Consider the following 19,201-nt stretch of genomic DNA (forward strand, 5'->3'; position numbering starts at 1 on the left):
AGCCCGGGGATCAGACCGCCAAGGTTCATACCTCTGGCCACCCCTCAGCTCTTTATGCACCTGACCACCTTGACCCTCTTTTTTGAGCTATGCTGGGTCACATGGGTGCAGGCCTGGGCACCCGGCATTCACCAACCAGCTCCATCTCCAATTGACTCGTGTCTGGGCGAAATAAAATACGTTTTAAAAGTAAAGCATCCATCAATACGACCCATTGCATATGTATTGTTCGATAATACTGTATACAGCATTTGACAAGAATGTTCTGCAATACCGTTCTATTACAGAGGTATGGTTTCATAGTATTTTAGTAGCTAGGCTGGTAGTTGATTTTAAAGTAAGTTAAAACACAAGAATGAGGACAAATTAAGATTCGTCTTAAAACAATATTGAGGTCTAATAGTGACTGTTTTCACTATTTATGTTTATTGTTCACAAAATATTGTTTTACAGCATTATTTATCCTGTGCATTTGTCTCAAAATAAATACATTTGACATTCATCCAGGCTGCTCGTGTTAATAACGACAAACTACTCTCAAGAATTGGAACAAAGACTTGGCTTAAAACAATATTGAGATATAATAGTGCTGTTTTTCAAAAAAATGTGGTTCATTGTTTACTAATTATTGTTTTTACAACATTATTTATACTGCATTTTTTGTCTCATGAATGATTAATACATTTATATTACATTAATTAATTATTTTCTCTACTACTACTACTACTACTACTAATAATAATAATAATAAAAAGTGAATATGTAGAGCAGTTTTTCTCAAATGGGTGTACGTTTACCCCTGGGAATACGCAAGATAATGGGTCTTGTTAAAAAATAATAAAATAAAATAAAAGAATACAAAATAAAATAAAAGTTTACTTTGTACAAATTGTACCATATAGCTTACTAGAGGATACAGTATGTAGAGTTTTTCTGAGAAATATAGATATTGGTTGATTCCATCTGGTGATTTTATTGATGGCACTTGATATATTTGATATATATATTTTTTATTGTGAGCAACTTCAAATGACTGATTTTTCTTTCATGTTACCATTTCTAAAACAGGTCGTTTTCTGGACTACTACTATTACAAAAAAAATTGAATATAGAGAGCTGTTTTTCTCAAACGGGTGTACGTTTACCCCTGGGGGTACGCAAGATAATGGGTCTTGTTAAAAGGTAATAAAATAAAAATACAATAATACAAAAATAACATTAAATAAAATAAAAGTTTAATTTGTACAAATTGTACCACATAGCTTACTAGAGGATACCGTATGTAGTTTTTCTGAGAGATATAGATATTAGTTGATTCCACCGGATGATTTTATTGATGGCACTTGATATATCATGTTCATCAAGGTAAAGAATATTAAATATTTTAAAAACAGGAAATTGACAAGCAACAGTCGAATACACTTACAATTTGAAACAGCAGACGTTTATTTTTAAAGATTCAGGCGGAAGTAGTGCTCATCTTCACTCTGCCGCTGTCAGACACCAGCAACATGTCAGTTGTAGTTGAGGAGTGAATGAGTGAAGGGCGGTGAAGGAGGAAGGAGCAGGAGGAAGGAGCAGGAGGATACCGGGCTGTGAACTGGTTTGACTTGTCACGGGATCTATTACTGACGGAGCGATGCATTTTAGTTAACCAAGGTAGTTCCTGCCTCGTTTGAAAAGGGCAAAAAGGACGGGTATAGTAGTGTAGACACAAGTTGTTTATGATGGGCGAGCTGGTGGACAATGTGTTTCAAACCACTGGTTCTCAGTGGCTGCTGCCTGTCAGTGACTATTTTGGATTTCCTCTTACAGTGGTAAGAACACGAACTAATACAGTACAGTTTATCCAGTCATATTAGTTTGTATCTCACCACACGTTTGTTTGTTTAGAAAGACGCGTTGCCGTGACTTACTGTAAATAATCTCGCACCAGCAAACAAATATGTCACAAAAATATGAATGCATAAGGTCTTGTCTTAGCTTGCTTACAAATGGACGTACTCTGTGTGAAATCTGCACCCGTGTAATTGGAAACAAAGCTGATTTACTCGAAGTCACAGGAAGTCATTTCTGATGAAAGAATGACAACAGGTGGACGCTCCGGTTTATTATTGCACCTTCTAAACTGGCATAATTTTTACAAGACGTGTTCTTTCTAGAAAACACGAAGGATAAGGCGTAACGCATTGATTTTTAATGCGATACAAATGAAACTATAAGTCATTTTGAATAGCACAACAATTAAACAAAACATAGAAGTGAAGGAGATGGTCCCTGTTCAGTCACCATGTTTCCCCAAATTGCCAATATATTTATAAATTATGCCAGGGTAAGTAAACTGTAAATTAATAAATTCATGTGTAAATTAATTTTAATAAGCCGGCGTTTAGAAATGCTGGTTTTGCTGCACCAAACCCACAGCAGCTCACTTTATGTGGTTTTGTTAATTAAAATTAAATGGCAAATTATCCCTCTGTTAGTAAGTAGTACAAAGAGTGAGCGTATACGCAGCCCATGCTACAGACTTACGCCGAAAAAGATACATGTTGGGTTTGTTGAAGACTTTAAATTGGGTCACGGAACCCTACAAGTTTCCTGTGCATATTAACTGAGCACTTCTTTATTGAAAAATAAATATGATTGTTTTCAAATTCAAGACATAGTTTTAAGGTTTACTGGTAACCACAAAGGCCCCAAATTGAACCTTGTGGAACACCATACGTTTCCTTTTCATGTTGCACATATTCGTCCGACCACATACAGTACTTAACTCATTCGCTGCCATTGACAGCAATAGACGTCAAACAATTATTGTAACAATTTCTATTAGTTTAACATTTTTTTCCATTTTTGTTAACAAGAGTATGAAAGCCTAGAATTTCTTTTTGTACATTTAGAACAGATATAAAATTTGTTATTAATCGTGAGTCATGCCAATATTTGCAATTACAAATGGTAATCACCTGCTGAGCCTAATTTTTTATCTTAAAAAAAAAATAAATATATATATATATATATATATATATATTTTTTTTAAGAAAATATTCTTAAAAATTAGGGGTGTCAGGCAATATTTTTTTTTAAATCCTAATTAATCACATGACTTCACTAATTAACTCACGATTATTCACACATTTTAAATCTGTTCTAACACAATAAAAAAATAAGTGGGAAAAAAAATGTTGAACTAATAGAAATAGTTCAAATGAAATTTTGACGTCTATAGCCGTCAATGGCAGTGAATGAGTTAATATGAAGTGATAACAATAATAAAGAAATCACACAATATGAACATTCTTCAAACAAACCATTAAAAAAAAACAAATATATGTGCCACTCAGGTGAACTTTTTGGCGTGCCAGCTGTTTGCTCTGTTGTCTGCCTTCTGGTTTCGTCTCTACCTCAGCCCTCAACAGAGCAACATCCTGGTGAGGCACGCGGTGGCCACTCTGCTTGGCGTCACCTTCATCATCTTCTGCTTTGGATGGTACGGTATTAGGATCCTCCACACCATGCTCACCCACTTGAACTGGAAAGAAGTTCATACAGTATGTTATACTATCCACAGCGGTTGACCTATAAATAGAGTACTTCACCTTTTAGGCACTAGTCCAGTGCAGTTGGCATGAAAGTTCTTAGAGTCTAGCAGGAGATGAATATTAGGGTATCAGGGGGAATTGGTGCTTTCTGATGGTCCTTTAAGCGAATAAGGAAGCAGCACAGGTGTTAATGAACTGTAGCTCGTATTACATGTGTCCCTCTCTGCAGGTACTCCATTCACCTCCTGGTAATGGTGCTTGCAAACTACCTTCTTATCATCCAAGCTGACATCAGCAATGTACACAGGTAAATTTTCTTTGTGAGTTACTTTCATTTCAATGAATGACACACTTTGGTCATGTCACACATTTGGTGCATTTTTTGTCTTTGGAGATTCTTATTGGTTCAGTACAAAATCAATATCAAAAATATGTTTTGTTTATGTTTTGGAAATCTTATGGGGAGTAGCTAAACAGGTGGGCTGAATGATTAGAAACTAGAGTTAATATAATCCAAACTATTCTGAGTTCCGTTCTAATATTTTCAGATTATGATTAGGATATTTATATCCATGTGCACATAGATTTTGGTAACAATTCATCATAGTTTTTGTACATTAGGCCAGTGGTCCCAGCTTCTTCTTCTTTTTATTTGCGAACCCCCAAAGCCTTTTTTGAGTATCCCCACACAAATGTGTGTTGATGGTTCTCCAAAAGTGGAATGTAACACAACTGATTATTAAATTATCATTATATTTTATTTCCTTTGAACATTTAATTATTATGCATTATTTTTAACTCAAACATAGAAAATAAATAAGTACAAGAGCATACATAAAAAAACACTAATCAAAATAAAGAATAAACCTGCCTTATAGATACATCAACTCTTTTAACGGTTAACACGAATCCCATTTAAATCGGCATTTAAATCTGGTAAATTTGGTAGAGAAGATATAGTTTAAGTATCGTGTTAAATGTAAATAGACAAACAAATTAATAAATGTTATAATATTCTTTTTCTATTGTAATCACTGGTCAGCGATTTTTAGAACAGACCGGCTACTCGTGTTGCCCTGTTGGTTTATTTTTTAAATGTATTTATTCATAAGAATAATTCATTTTAACAGCAGAAACATATTTTTCACGGAGGAGGCTTCTCCTCCACGCATAACACACCTTTTCCTTATCCTCTCTTTGAATTGTTTAATTGGAGGAAAAATACTTGTTTACGCAAATCTGCAAGTCCTGCTGCTTAGATGTAACCACACACATAAAAAAAAGACAGCCGGTAATTATAGATTATTGGCCCATACCTAAATGAGATTTAAGATGACAATAAATTATTGAATGTTGAAATGTGCTCACGTATCCCCTGGTTGGGAAATCCTGCATTAAGCCCCGTAATGTTTTTTTCTCTACGAGGCAACCAGGAGGGCGATCTTACAACGTGAATAAAATAAAAAATATTGCAAGTTTTTTTGTCTTTTTTCCCTTTGCATTATTTCTTGAAGGAAGATAATGAAACCTGAGGAGTGCCATCTAAATCAGATGACAATACTTGATGACGCCATACGGTATTTTTAAGCACAATAGACCAGGAAACAAGTCAAAAATGTACAGTATCATTTTGCAACACGTGCATTCACAGTGATTACGGGAATTCGTACAAAATGTCCAATATGGACGCATATAGGGTATGTCGATATTTTGATATTTAATCGACTTCAACCGGAATCTGATGCCGTTAATATTTGCCTTTTCCATCTTATTACACACTGCCTAATAGAATGATGGAAAATTAATTTTGATTTGTGTGTTCCTTTAATAAAATTGACGGCTCTTCAAATGCCTGAAAATTGGAAAATAAATTAAAACACTGAATATTAATTCACTATATGTGTATTTTGCATTCCTTCTTGATAACATTTGTAAAAATATTTTGGAAGTGGAAAATCGGAATTTGTATTTACAACAAAATTGCTTTAGTCACCACTTAACTTACTGTTTTATTGTTTTGAAGCACTACATTTACCTACCCTGGAATCATTTTCATAGGTAAACGCCGCGGTGAGAAGAGAAGTCTTTCTCGCGCGCGCGCACACGCACACTGCTCCACTTGCAAAGCTACTCGGAATAAATGACTGGATTGGCTGAGTCATGTCATGGGGGGTGGAGTTACATCTTTGTGTGTTTCCTGTGTGCATATTGTATTTTTTATACTGTCGTAACTAGAAAAGCTAGGATTAGAATACGACTTGGGTAAATCCTCCAAAACCATATCAATAACACATTTATTTCGATCAATGTAATATAAGGGTCCGTATAGGAAGGGGTCTGAGTTGAGATGCAGACCAGAGTCAGCCTGTTAAGCAAATTTACATCAAGTTATGTAGGTTAAATATTTTGGCGTGTGGTTGAACCTGTATATACAACTGAATACAGTTGGTGCATGAAAACAAATCACAGCTCTGCAGGTTGAAAGGAATGCAGGTTTGTCGTCTAGATCGGTTTTGGATAGAATGGGATCTTTTGTCTCTCGACCAGACTGACCAGTCTGCCGGGCAACAGACTGACAGGCGGGCCAGCAATGATGCAACCGCAGCAAATCATAAATCATGTCATGATAGTGACTAAGTAGTTAATTGACTCGAAACACATTCCAGTGCTTTGGATAGTCGCCCTGTTGAAATGCAGCCTGAGTGACGAAACTGCTGATTGAATGTTTGGAAAAGTCAGCCTGACGGGCAATTCTGTTGAATCAAAATAACAGTGGAATTGTGCGCGTGTAATGTGTGTCTATATGTTTCAAGGGCATATTTAACTCTTTGCAACTTCTTTTACAATTTGCGTTTGGCTTTTCACACATATTCCTATTTCAGGAATGAGACCAAACAAGTCAGGTCCAGTTTTTTTGTGAAACTTTTGCGAATGGAGGAGGAGAAAATTGCCATCTGATTTGAGATTGTTCTGTACTGTTCAGTAGGTACTGCAGAGCTGTGTAAACTGTGTCTCAGTTTAAACATCCCTTACCAAAAAGTAGTATACCTTAAGTACATAATATAGAGTATACCTAAGTATACCTAAGTTTATTTTTCGAGTATACTTATTCTTGTACTAATAGTACACTTTAAGTAAACTCCTTGGGACTAAATTGGAACATTTTAGTACACTTAAAAGTGTACTTAGGTATTTTATAAATAGAGCTGTTTTTTCATCAGATTATTCACATTTTAGAATTTTGCTTAATCTCCATTAATCACTTAATAAAAAAAGGCTTATTTTATCCCAAAAAAATTCCCGTTAAATTTGAAGAGCACTGTTAATTATTTTGACATTTAATGTTATGAGGACGCCACTGCACACACTCATCCTCCTCTTTTTCTAATCAATGAATTACTTGCATAATTTAAAATGGGGGAAAAAAATGACCCCAGTATTTTGACATGAACAAATATTATAAATGTCATACGCAAACATGTATTAAATGCTTTACTTTAATGCATGTAATGATGTTTATTGCTCAAACAACCTGTGCTACCTTAAACGTAGCCATTTGCTCTCATGCTAAAGGATCATCTATGGTCAAAATTAATAGTGCGATTAATCTGCGTTAATTCATGATTAATGCAATATTTTTTGTGATTAATTAATCAGTTAATGCTTTAACTTTGACAGCACTAATTATAAAGTATATTAATAAGCATACTTTCTAGTATATTTACGTACACTATTAAGTATACTGTGGTACACTTATGTCCACAGTTTAGTTGACAGCAAAAAAGCCCAGTGATGAATTGACAGGGACCGAACCAGCGAAATTTGGTACTAAAGGTAGCGACATTAACCTCTAGGCTATCCAGCCACATGATCTTTGGGGCTTTATAAATGAATGTTACCTAAAATTTTGGTTTCTTAGCTATGTAAACTTTTAATATATGTTTTAGTATACTTACAAGTACACTTAACATTTACTTGGTGGAGTATACTTCCAAAAAGTACAAGGAAAGTAAACTGGAACTATACTGTCCTAATTTTGAGTATACTTCAAGCGGACTTAAATAAGCTTCTTTTTGGTAAGGGATACCAAATTATGCATATCTTTGCACAGGTCCAGTGGACACTGTGGATTCATTGCACACTCAGCAAAAAAAATGTTGCCGTCACATTTTTCATGTACGCATGGTCAATATTTGACAGAATTTAAATGACCTTGTAATCTTGAGGTTTTGTTGGAAGCATTTGCTCATTTGAGCTGGAACTATTTGTGTGCATTCGGTGTAGAAAACATTTGAGCTTGTAATTAATTGGCTCATGGAGTTCTCATGAGAACAAATGTCTTACTACCTCATCATCAAAGTTGGTAAGAAATGGTAGATTTCGGACCTCTCACAAGAACATCTTTCTTTTTCTCCCTAAGGTATTCCATGGCGATGGCGATGGGATACCTGACCGTGTGCCATGTGAGCAGAGTCTTGATCTTTAAATATGAAATACTGTCCACTGACTTCTCCGGGTGAGAAAACTGTCTTTGCCCATTAGTAATTTCACTTCACACGTTATCAGTTAACTTTTCTGCAATGTACCCTGCATGCTTACACACCTGTGACACTGCCTTCAGTAAATACAGTGCTGCTGATTAACAAGAGGCGGTGTGTGTGGGTGTGTGTGTGTGTGTGGGGGGTGTGTGTGTGTGTGTGTGTGTGTGTGTGTGTGTGTGTGTGTGTGTGTGCGCCGCCTGTTAACTGGTACTTTGTTAGGTTAAGAAACCAACGTTACATGGGAGGGATTTTTATCCCATTGGCAGTTGTGCCTTATTTTGTTGTAGGAATTTTCTAGTCTTAACGTTCAAATTTCAAGAAAGTCCCAAGTTTTCCCAAGTATTTGTATATTAGTTAGCTGTACACATTATTTATCATTTTTATTTCTCAATGACCCCAAACCAATGTCCTTATTGTCTTTTACTTTACAATTAAACAAAGAGTCTGCATGAAGCTGAGTTAATGTTTGACCAGCTATAGTGAAGTTAACATACATAGCTTTCCGCTCTGTGGGTTTTATAGTATTAGTGACGAATAAAGTTAGATGTCAGTTGTTGTGTTTCTTAGGCTACATTCATACTGACGGACATGTTGACCAATTTTAGATTTTTTTGTTAAATCCAATCTTTTTATTTCGCTATTCACATCACAAGAACAAATGTGACTTTTAATTTGAGCAAAAATATATGGGCAAGAAGAAAAATCATAATTGACCTGTAAAGTAAACTGAGCCATTTTCTCGGGGCATTGAATCAATCACAATTGGACTATTTGCTATCAGAAAGTCCGATCTTCTTAAATAACCAGAGCTCTCCTGTTACGATCGTGTCAACATCCTGAAAACACGACATGGATGAATAAGAATATTCACGGGCTTGTGTTTCTTATCTCTGAGTTGCAATCATTTTGCCATTCTGTTCTCGATTTGAATCAAAAATATAATCCGTGACTGCCATCTGAGTCGCCCTCTATGACGCTTGCTTGATGAGATAACCTCTTCACTCCACAAAGTCATACCTGTGGTCTGAAAACTTGTTTCTGGGAGTGGAGAATGAATTCTTGCATACTGATGTGGAGGGACCGTATGTTAGGCCAAGTTTGAAAGTAGTTAATCACGTGCATGTATGTTAAACACTGCTTTGACAGGATATGACGTGACTATATGTAAACGATCCACGTGTATTTAAAAAACAAACAAAGCAAATGACGCATTGTCTTGTTAAGTGTAAGTGTCATATGTAAACAGGCAAGACTTGTCAAGTCTCATTAAGTCAAAGTCATGGGACTTCTACTCTTATTCAGAAGCATGCCGGAGATGCTAGCAGTAGCAGTGGACATGCGAAAAAGGCGTTTCCTGAGTGAAGTTGCACTAATAAATGTAGGTCGGCTGACTTTCCGAGTCAGCCAAGTCCTCATGGTGATGAGTTTGTTGGCCGCCTCCCATCACTCCGCATGACTTTGTGGATGAGCAACCAGAACTGCGTTCAGCATTGAGGCAGTTGAAAAGGGAAGTCAATTTTTGACAATAATATGTTCTATGCAGCCCCGCTAGTCTAAATACGGTATTCTGGTTAATATTGCATTTGTGGAATATGAGTTAAGCAGCAACATATAGCAGTTTTTATCACTACCAGAAGGCGGCCGAGTGAAAATGACATCAATGTTGCTCAGGTCTCATGCAACAACCAATCACAGCTCAGCTTCAGAAAACAGGTGAGCTGTGATTGGTTATAGCCAGAGCCCTGAGCAACTGTGATGTCATCTTCAGTTGACAGCAAGTAGCAAAATAGCCGCCCCCTGAGATGGATAAAAACAGCTGGATTTTGCTGCATAACTCATATTCCACAAATGTAATATTAATCAGAATGTCATCTTTAGAATAGTTTGGTCACATATAACTTATTATTGTCAAGAAATGTTTAAGGTTGACTTCCCCTCAGCCCCATTTACGCATACAGTACATACATACACAAGCGCACATACATACAGCTGACCTCTGTCCAGCTCATATTTATGCCATTTATGTCTTGATGATGGGTACAAGAGTTTGAGGACAAATATATTGTTGTCTTATTGTGGTGTTAACCTCGTCTTCTCTGTTTACATTAATGTTGTTCATTTTCTGTGCAGGCCACTGATGATAGTAACCCAGAAGATTACCTCACTTGCATTCCAGCTCCATGACGGTAAGAAAACACTCACAACATGTTTAGTAGTGGAATTAAATGTGCTGGCTGATTGTGGGATGATCAAATGTGTAAAGTTTGAAAATGATGCTGGTATAATAAAACATATACTTGTCATTTCAGGTATGTGTAAAAAAGATGAAGAACTGACCTCAGAACAAACGCAACTGGCGATAACGTAAGTTTGCATCGGGTTACTGCATCCAAATAGTTCATCTTACAACGTGGCACTCTAATGTTGGTGGGGGAGAGTTGTGTTGCGTTCTTTTCACTGGCAATGTGACAGTAAGCCTTTAACATATAAACTAATTGGCAAAGAGGTAAATGGGTTCGACAAAAAGCTTCAGAACCTCCTCAAGAGCTTTACAACAATATTTAACCGTATTTACAATTATGTTCCAATGGATGAAATAATGAAGCTTAGGGTAAAAAAAATGTGTGAACGGCAGGTTTCCAGGAGTCTGGAGCCTCAGCGGTCACCCGGCCCGACGACCTTGGGGGTGATGAGACCGAGCTCTCCAATCAGCATTGAATGAGAACTCACTTTCCTAACCAGTTTGGGCCGCTCCTGAAAATTTTAGTCTCACTAGCTTCACTATTTCATCCATTGGTACATATAAAACTGTTGTTGTGGGACTGCTGGAGCATTCCCACATATGTTATTGTGATTTTTCTTCTCCACACTTTTTTGCCGTGAAACAACTCCCACATAAAACTTCTGATTTACACTTTCTTCAAAAATTCACACCTCTCAGGGTATGTATCGTCTGATTCTACAATGCTTACCGTATTTGCACAGTTTAACGTTAAATATCAACTTTTCCCCATTCATTTTCAATGAGACTGACTTTCCACGCCCACTTCCATACATACAACTGATCATCATTGCCAAGTGTCTTATACTACTCGGTGGCGCAGTTAGTAAAGTGCATTGCCCAGTAACCAGAAGGTTGCAGGTTTAAATCCCACCTCCGACTGTACATTGCAAATATATCCATGGCCGTCATAAGTGATATACATGTATACCAACTGACTATCATAACGAGAAGTGGATTATAATTTCACTGAAATGATTAACATTTAGTACATTCGATGGTTTGATACCAACTGACTATCATATCAGGAAATTGATTAGAATTTCACTGCAATAATTACATTCATGTTAGCTTTCAGTGTCAGATAACACGGCATTAGCTATGAATTTGAACAAGTCAAGTTAGGTCAGTGCTAAAAGCAATTGCCTCCCACCACGGAGAACCTCGGTTCCAAACCCCGCTTGGACCACATTTTAGTACATTCGATGGTTCGATACCTACCTGACTATCATATCAGGAAATGGATTATCATTTCTCTGATAATGATTAAATCCCACCTTTGACAGATTGCAGTTCAAGTTTTCTTTTTATTTATTTTTCATTTAACTACAATTAAATATTTTATCTTTCAATTGACTTCATAAACACATGCATAAATTGCATAAATTGCACTTTATCTAGTTGGTTAAGTATTTGTTGTAAAATACAATACATGTGTACTGCACTGTTTTTCATCTCTTGGTGGTAGGTGTCCCTTTTGCTTAAACTCTGATATTGATCTTTCGTCTGTGTGAAAGCTTCTGTGCATTTGATGCGCCATTATCTGCGACGTCGCCACATCATACATGCAGTGCTGATTCATATTTTGAATTGCCACACAACCAATAGCCAAGGCTTTAAGAGCACCAAGATATACATTTCGCCATCTGTAACATTCCCAGCCTTTTCCAACCGTGTCCCAACATCGGTATTGCAGACCCGCGACTCCCTTGAATTTAAACAACATTTAACTAAATCGAGGCAAAAGATGATTTTCAACTCATTTCTCAAGTTATTAGAATAAATGACTTTCTCTCTCCCTTTAGCTAAGAAGCACAAGGACAAGGACATGCAGCCACGGTGAATAGTTTGTTCACGTAAATATAGCATGTTGCCCACTGAGAAAAATTGCATCATTTGGCATGGGAAAGATGACATGACAAAACATTATTCAAAACATTTTCCATGCATGCATTCAGAGCAAACATTTTTGATTATTGTCATGCTGCTGACAATATTCCAATCATGTGTACTATCAGTTTGGGGATCATTTCTATTTAAAAGATTTTCTGTTGTGGATCATGTCCTCTACAGTTCATCGCAATGTTCAGTCAAAAGAAATCATGTTTGATCATGAATGTTGTCATTTTGTAAGAAATTCAATTTTCACCACAAAATTAACGACATGCCTGAGAAAATGGTGTTTTGATCTTTTTTTTCTCCTGAAGCACTCACATTGTTCTCTTTTTTTTTTTCTTTCTATCCTGTGCGCAGTGTGAGACCTTCTCTCATCGAGTACCTGAGTTACAATCTCAACTTCCTGAGCGTTTTGGTGGGTCCGTGCAATAGCTACAAGGACTACATCGAATTTATTGAGGGCACGCACATCAGCGGCAGGCTCAGGCGACGCGCCGGCTCGTGCAACGGCAACAACGGCTACCATAAATGTCCAGACCCGTCACCTCTAGTAAGATTCTACTTTCATCTTCCCTTCTCGCTCTCCTTCATCACAAACTCTCATAAGTGAGATACAAGAGCACTGTCAGGGGAGGAAAATGACTGACCAAGGCCAGGATTTGTTTAACCCTCTCAGTCAAATGTTTTCTAAACTGCCATTTAAGGTCAACCCAAACATTTTCTCTAAAATACGATTCTGTTCTAAAACAGCCAAAACAAAAACAAAACAAAAAACGAATAAATAAAATAAAATAATAAATAAATAGATAAATAATAAAATAAGTGAAAATAAAAACAAATATAAAAAATATAATTCTAAAATTAAGCACAGCAAAAACATTTAGCACAACAAATAAATAGAAATAAAAAATAAATACAACAACAAATATATATGTAAAAGTAAATGCAAAAATAAAAAACGAGATTCAGAAAATAAATATATATCAATCATTCAATCAATAATAAGACTCATATATCACTTTTTTAAATTTATTTCATGCTACAGACGCTGTCGGTCAGCATGAAGTGCGTCATGAAATGTTATTCAAATGAGGAGGCGGTCCTAAGCGTGTCTTTGGTGTGACAAAGCAAACTCCCTTTCGATGGTAGAGTGAGCAGGTCGGGAGTCTCGTCGGCTTGCATGGAGAACTCCAGTAATGGATGACAATCTAGTCCACTGTCAAAACAACTTGCAGCTTGAGATGCTCGACAAGATGGGAGTTTGCAAGACCCCCTCATTTGAATATTTCATGACGGATTTCATGCTGACAGCATCTGCAGCATGAAATAAACATTGACATAAAATTATATTTTATTTATTTATTTATTTTTGTATTTATTTCCGCATTTATTTTAATACTTATTTTTACTTTTGGAATCTCATTTTTATCTATTTATTTATATTTTTTGTTGTTTTTATTTCCATTGAAATTTATGTTTTGTGTTTAATTTTTGAATTATATATTTTTATATTCGTTTTTATTTTCACTTTTATCCATTTATTTATTTATGGGGGCGGCCATTTTGCCACTCGCTGTAGACTAAAAATGACATCGCAGTTGCTCAGCACTCGGGTAACAACCAATCCCGGCTCACCTGTTTTCTGAAGCTGAGCCGTGATTGGTTATTGCCTGTGCCCTGAGCTGAAAGACAATGACAGTCACTTTGGTCTATTGTTTGCTGTCTTTGTTTTTGTTTTTTTCATGGATATGTTAAAACAGTAAGTCCCTCCTGTATTCCTTATGTGTGTGTTGCATTTATCATCTCCACAGAATACTGTATGTCAAAAGTTGCTGGTGTGCTGTGGCTGCATGCTTTTCTTCTTCATCATCACGGCACTGCTGCCAATAAATTACAACTTCCACCCCCACTTTGTCAGCCACGCCCCCTTCCTCACCCGGCTCACCTACGCTGTCTTTTCCATGCAAGCTGCAAGACCCAAATTCTACTTTGCTTGGAAACTAGGTGAGCAACATAGTTTAGTAGTTTATTTTTATTTTTTTATTCAGCCTTGAAGACAGTTTGACTTAGCCACATGACATGTCAATCGTGAGTAATTTCAAGAAGCCATGTCCAGAAAGACTCACAGTCTGCCATTTTGGTTTGAATTTGAAGTTCATGTCCGGTGTTGTTCAAAGACATACTTGTTAAAAAAAATTATTCATCTTTTTGTTGTTCTGTCATGTCAGGTGAGTCCATCAACAACGCTGCCGGTTTTGGTTTCTCAGGGATGGACGCGAATGGAAAAGCTTCCTGGAACCTCCTGAGTAACGTAGACATCGTGGGGGTTGAGGTACCTTCCATGTCTTTCAGTCTGCAATTCATGCGTGTTGGACAGATTTCAATAAATCCTCAATTTATTTGTCATTTTTTCAGACAGCGACCAGCTTCAAGACTTTCATCGACAACTGGAACATACAAACTGAAAATTGGCTTAAAATGTAAATACAGTCGCTCCCTGTTTATCACGTGGGATACTTTCACAACCACTCGTGATCTGAGAAAATCTGCGACGCACAGACTGTGCAAACAAAATATTTTTTTTTGTTATCAAACCCTGCCACATGCTTTGAGAGAAAAGAAGATTCTCACACTTCTCCAATCAAGCGTGCTTGCTTCAAGCTGTTTATTCGTCACCACCATTTGAAATTTGCTATAAAACAAAGAAAGAAATTAAACATTGAATATTTCAAACCAACAAAATTTTAACTAAAACCATGTACACCCTGCAGGTTATTAAAAATCATTTTTTTTAAATGGGTCTTGCTGAAATTAAGACCTTAAATTCCTTAAAATACACTAAATACAATGTCCAGTGGCATTAAAATTGTTAATATAATTGATGTAAAAACATTGCTCATGCTTTATTTTACATGCAACAACACAATTTAGCAATAATAAATGTGATACAAATGTGTGGTGACTGGTGACTGAAATTCACGCGTTGCTTCATGTTCCAAATAACAATTGCTCTGAATTTGACCAGAAAAAAAGTACTGTTTCTGTCACCAATGTACAACATGAAACACTAATGCCATCTGGTAGCAGACAAATCAACACAAATCTATGGCTCAAATTTAATTGCTTAGTATATCTTTTTAACATCACAAATTATTTACTATAAAATGACTGTATCAATGAACTCAAAGATACAACCACATTTGTATTTGGTAACCATATTTGTCAGTTGTCTGTTAAATAAGAATATGAAAAACTTGAAAAATATTTTACTGTACATTTAGAACAGATATAAGGTGCAATTAATTTGTTATAAATCGCAAATTAGCTATGGAAATCAAGCAGTTATTTATGATTTAAAAAATCGTAATCGATTGACAGCCCTAATATTTGAAGAGTATATGCATATATGTATGTATGTACAGTATGTGTGTATATACGTAGTACGACATGGGCATTCAATTAATTTTAAGTTGCATACAAAACAGCATTGAAAAGCATTAAAATAGATTTCCTGATACCTGCAGGAACCCCCAACAAAAGTTCACTCGACTAATGCTAACATATAATGCTAACGGAAAATAGCATAGATGTTACGAGTTCACCGCTGGACGCAAAACACAAAGCCTATGTCAGTGTGCGGGGATTTTTTTTTTCTTGTTACAATTATTTTTTTCTATGTATTTATTTTTAATATAATAATGTTTAATTTAAGGAATATTTTAAAGGTATGCGCTATAGCAGTGGTGTGAAATATGAACTGCGATGTTGGTTGACTGGTTTAAAGGTTGCATTTACTTTGGCGTCCTACAACGTGTAGTTTTGAACCTGCTGCCTTTTCCCGCCGCTGTTCAGGGTGTGTCACGACCGAGCGCCGCGTCACCGGGTGGCCCTGACCTTCATCTTATCTGCCTTGTGGCACGGCCTTTACCCAGGATACTACTTCTCATTCATCACCGCCATCCTGGTCACGATGGCAGCACGAGCTGTGAGTTTCGTCAATTCGTACAAAAATGACAAAATTGTACTCATCTATCTTTGTCCACAAGGTTCGAAAATCGTTCCGTCAACACTTCCTGGGCTCCAGAGGTTTAAAGCTGGGTTATGACATCTTGACGTGGGCGTGCACTCAGATGGCTATTGGCTACACTTTCATGCCCTTTCTGCTCTTGTCAGTAGAACACACCATGGCCTACTACAGGTACCTGCATTAGTATTTATAACATGATGCTAAGATCTTCATAATAGGGAAAAGCAAAGTTTTGCAATCGTTGTAGCAGAGCAACAACATTAACTAATTTACTGCCAATGACGGCTGTAAACGTCAAAAAATAATTTCAACTATTTCTGTTGGTTGAATTTTTTTTCCCACTTTTGTTAACAAGAATATGAAAACCTAGAATTTTTTTATTGTACATTTAGAACAGATATAAAATGTGTGATTAATACTATTGAAGTCATGCGATTTATTACAATTAAAAAAAATACCGCCTCTTGCTCCTAATTTTTAACAAGCTTTTTTAAAAATTAATTTATGGCAGTGAATAAGTTAAAAAGTAATTTTTAAAAGATGTATTGATTCAGATTCAGATGACATTACCACCCGTCCCAAAAACATTAAAACATCAATGACCAGCAGGGGGAGACAGAATAGGAAGCCTGCCGGGTCGTCTTTTAGCGCCGCGAGTTTCTTACAATAAAAAAAACAAAAACATAATGAAGGGCGAGGGGAAAATACGGAAGAGGATGGTTGGCAGGATTTTGACTTTATTCTCAGAATTCTCATTTTAAAGTGAGAATTCTGAGAATAAAGTCAGAATTTTCACTAAAGTGAGAATTCTGACTTTTTTCTCAGAATTCTCTTTTTATTCTATTCTGACTTTAAAGCCGGAATTCTGACTTTAAAATTCTGACTTTATTCTCAGAATTCTGACTTTAAAGTGAGAATTCTGAGAATCAATAATAAAAATAAAATAAAAAGTCAGAATTGTAAGAATAAAGTCAGAATTCTGCCAACTTTTTTTTATTTTTTATTCTTGACTGGCCCTAATCCTCTTCCGTAGAAAATATATATTGGGAACAACTATTCCCATTGTGACACCCAGACTGATTCTTGCTGTGTTCCAGGTCCATGTACTTCCACGTGCACATCCTCAGCATCCTGGCTGCGATTATCCTGCATCCCACTCTAACGACAATGACAAAACGCTCTGAAGTCAAAAAGGGGAAAGTACAGTAGCATGTTATTTATTTTTTTTAAAGACAATATAGTCATTGAATGGGCATCACGAGCCAACGGAATTCTGCCAACAGAAGTTCTTTATTGACAACAGCGAGTACGAGACTGGAGGCTCGCTGTCTGGGTGGGATTCAGGCCAGGACAGTGGGAGAATAAAGACACACACACACACACACACACACACATGCCCGACTCAAATACCACGAGACATTCTCACAAGGAAGACACTAGAGCACAAATATGCGCACTGTGGCTGTGATGGCACACAAAAAGGTTGTTGTTGTGTGGCTGGAGCTTCATTACCCGCTGTTACTAGACACGCCCCCTGTGTGTAAGCGTGTCACAATCAAAACAAGTCAGGCTGTTCAATGTACATTTAGCTTTCAATAGGAGTAATATTACCGTGTTAGTCGTAATAATGTACTAAAGATTAATGAGTACAGATGAACGTTCATTAATTAGTTTTCACTGTTGTATATGACAGGGTGCACTGGGTGTTGTGTCACTATTAGCATTTTGTGTTGGTGTTCCAATGGGATGTGAACAAGGCAAACAATTTGAAAATAGGTGTCGTATTTCTCCAAGGAATTCCAAACATCCCCCGTGGCATGTTTGTTTTCATATTTTGACTTTCAAATAGAAACGGCTCAGAGAATGTATTATTTGTGAGAAAGTTTACAATCAAGCTATTGTTTAACGTTTGAATATATATATTCAAATGAACGTGTGTATTAGGATGAATGTATAATTCTGAAGACACAAGCGCAGGTAAAATGATCAATGGTGAATTCACAAGTGTTTACATTGATTTATGTTGCGTTAAAATGGTAGAAATTGCTCTTATTTATGTACTTCTAGCAATTTTTAATGGAGGGGAACAAAGTCAGTGTTGCTACCAAAAATGTTGCCAAAGGGAGTCGAGACCAATTTGAAGAGATTATGCTCGTATGTGTCTTGGTATTTTTACTTTTAGTCAATGGAAACATAAGTCAGTATGATTGGATTGTTCCAATGTGATCGTTGTCATTTTGAACCTTTTTTTCCTCACATGTGAAATCAAATGTATGTATGTGCTATTTCTAGTTTATTTTATTTTTACTACTTTATTTTTTTAAACTTCCTGTTAACTTGAATTTTGGGATGTAAGTATTTTAAATAAGTATAAATAATAAATACTTGTAACAGAAACATAGTGTGTGTTTTTCTTAGCAGCACAGAGTCCCTGTGGCTTTTCTCCCTGATGACGGTGGTCTGTCTTCATTTCCCCTGTGTAATTTGTGTGTGTTTGCGCATGCGTCAAGCCAGAGCTAAGTAGCCATTAATGACTGAGCAGGGGACAAAACAGAAGTAAACAACAAACACGGTTACAGTTAAAGATAAGTTAATAAAACTGAAGTCAAATTGGAGGGACTAATGTCGACTTCTTTTAATAGGCTTAAAAACAACAATAGAATTCTCTTTCGCTTTAAACGTTTAATTTCTGGTTACATAGTATAATTGATCGACAAACCAAAAGAAAACAACAGAAACGCCCAAACACAACACAACTGCTTCTACCTACTCGTCTACATCCGGCTCAGGAACACACTGCCTCTTAGTGGTCGGAGGTATAATAAAATTCAAACATGAGACTTGATTTGCACAAAAAAATCATTTCTGCGTTAGACAACAAAATCTGTACTACAACTCGAAAGAGTGTCCAGTC

General features: G+C 36.4%; 1 protein-coding gene across 1 annotated transcript; it reads left to right on the forward strand.

Moving 5' to 3' along the window:
- The first annotated feature begins 1,512 nt into the window (after positions 1–1,512).
- Positions 1,513–18,637, forward strand: mboat1 (membrane bound O-acyltransferase domain containing 1). Its single transcript, XM_086079655.1, has 13 exons — positions 1,513–1,817; positions 3,345–3,490; positions 3,772–3,849; positions 7,963–8,058; positions 10,214–10,269; positions 10,393–10,447; positions 12,618–12,810; positions 14,072–14,264; positions 14,489–14,592; positions 14,676–14,740; positions 16,113–16,245; positions 16,307–16,458; positions 17,385–18,637. Exons 1-13 carry the CDS (start codon positions 1,725–1,727, stop codon positions 17,494–17,496), a joined length of 1,476 nt encoding a protein of 491 aa, XP_085935781.1. The 5' UTR covers positions 1,513–1,724; the 3' UTR covers positions 17,497–18,637.
- The last annotated feature ends 564 nt before the right edge of the window (positions 18,638–19,201 follow it).

This window comes from Leptonotus elevatus, chromosome 6 (genome assembly GCF_054856555.1).
Source record: "Leptonotus elevatus isolate MCC_2025b chromosome 6, RoL_Lele_1.0, whole genome shotgun sequence".
NCBI lineage: Eukaryota > Metazoa > Chordata > Actinopteri > Syngnathiformes > Syngnathidae > Leptonotus > Leptonotus elevatus.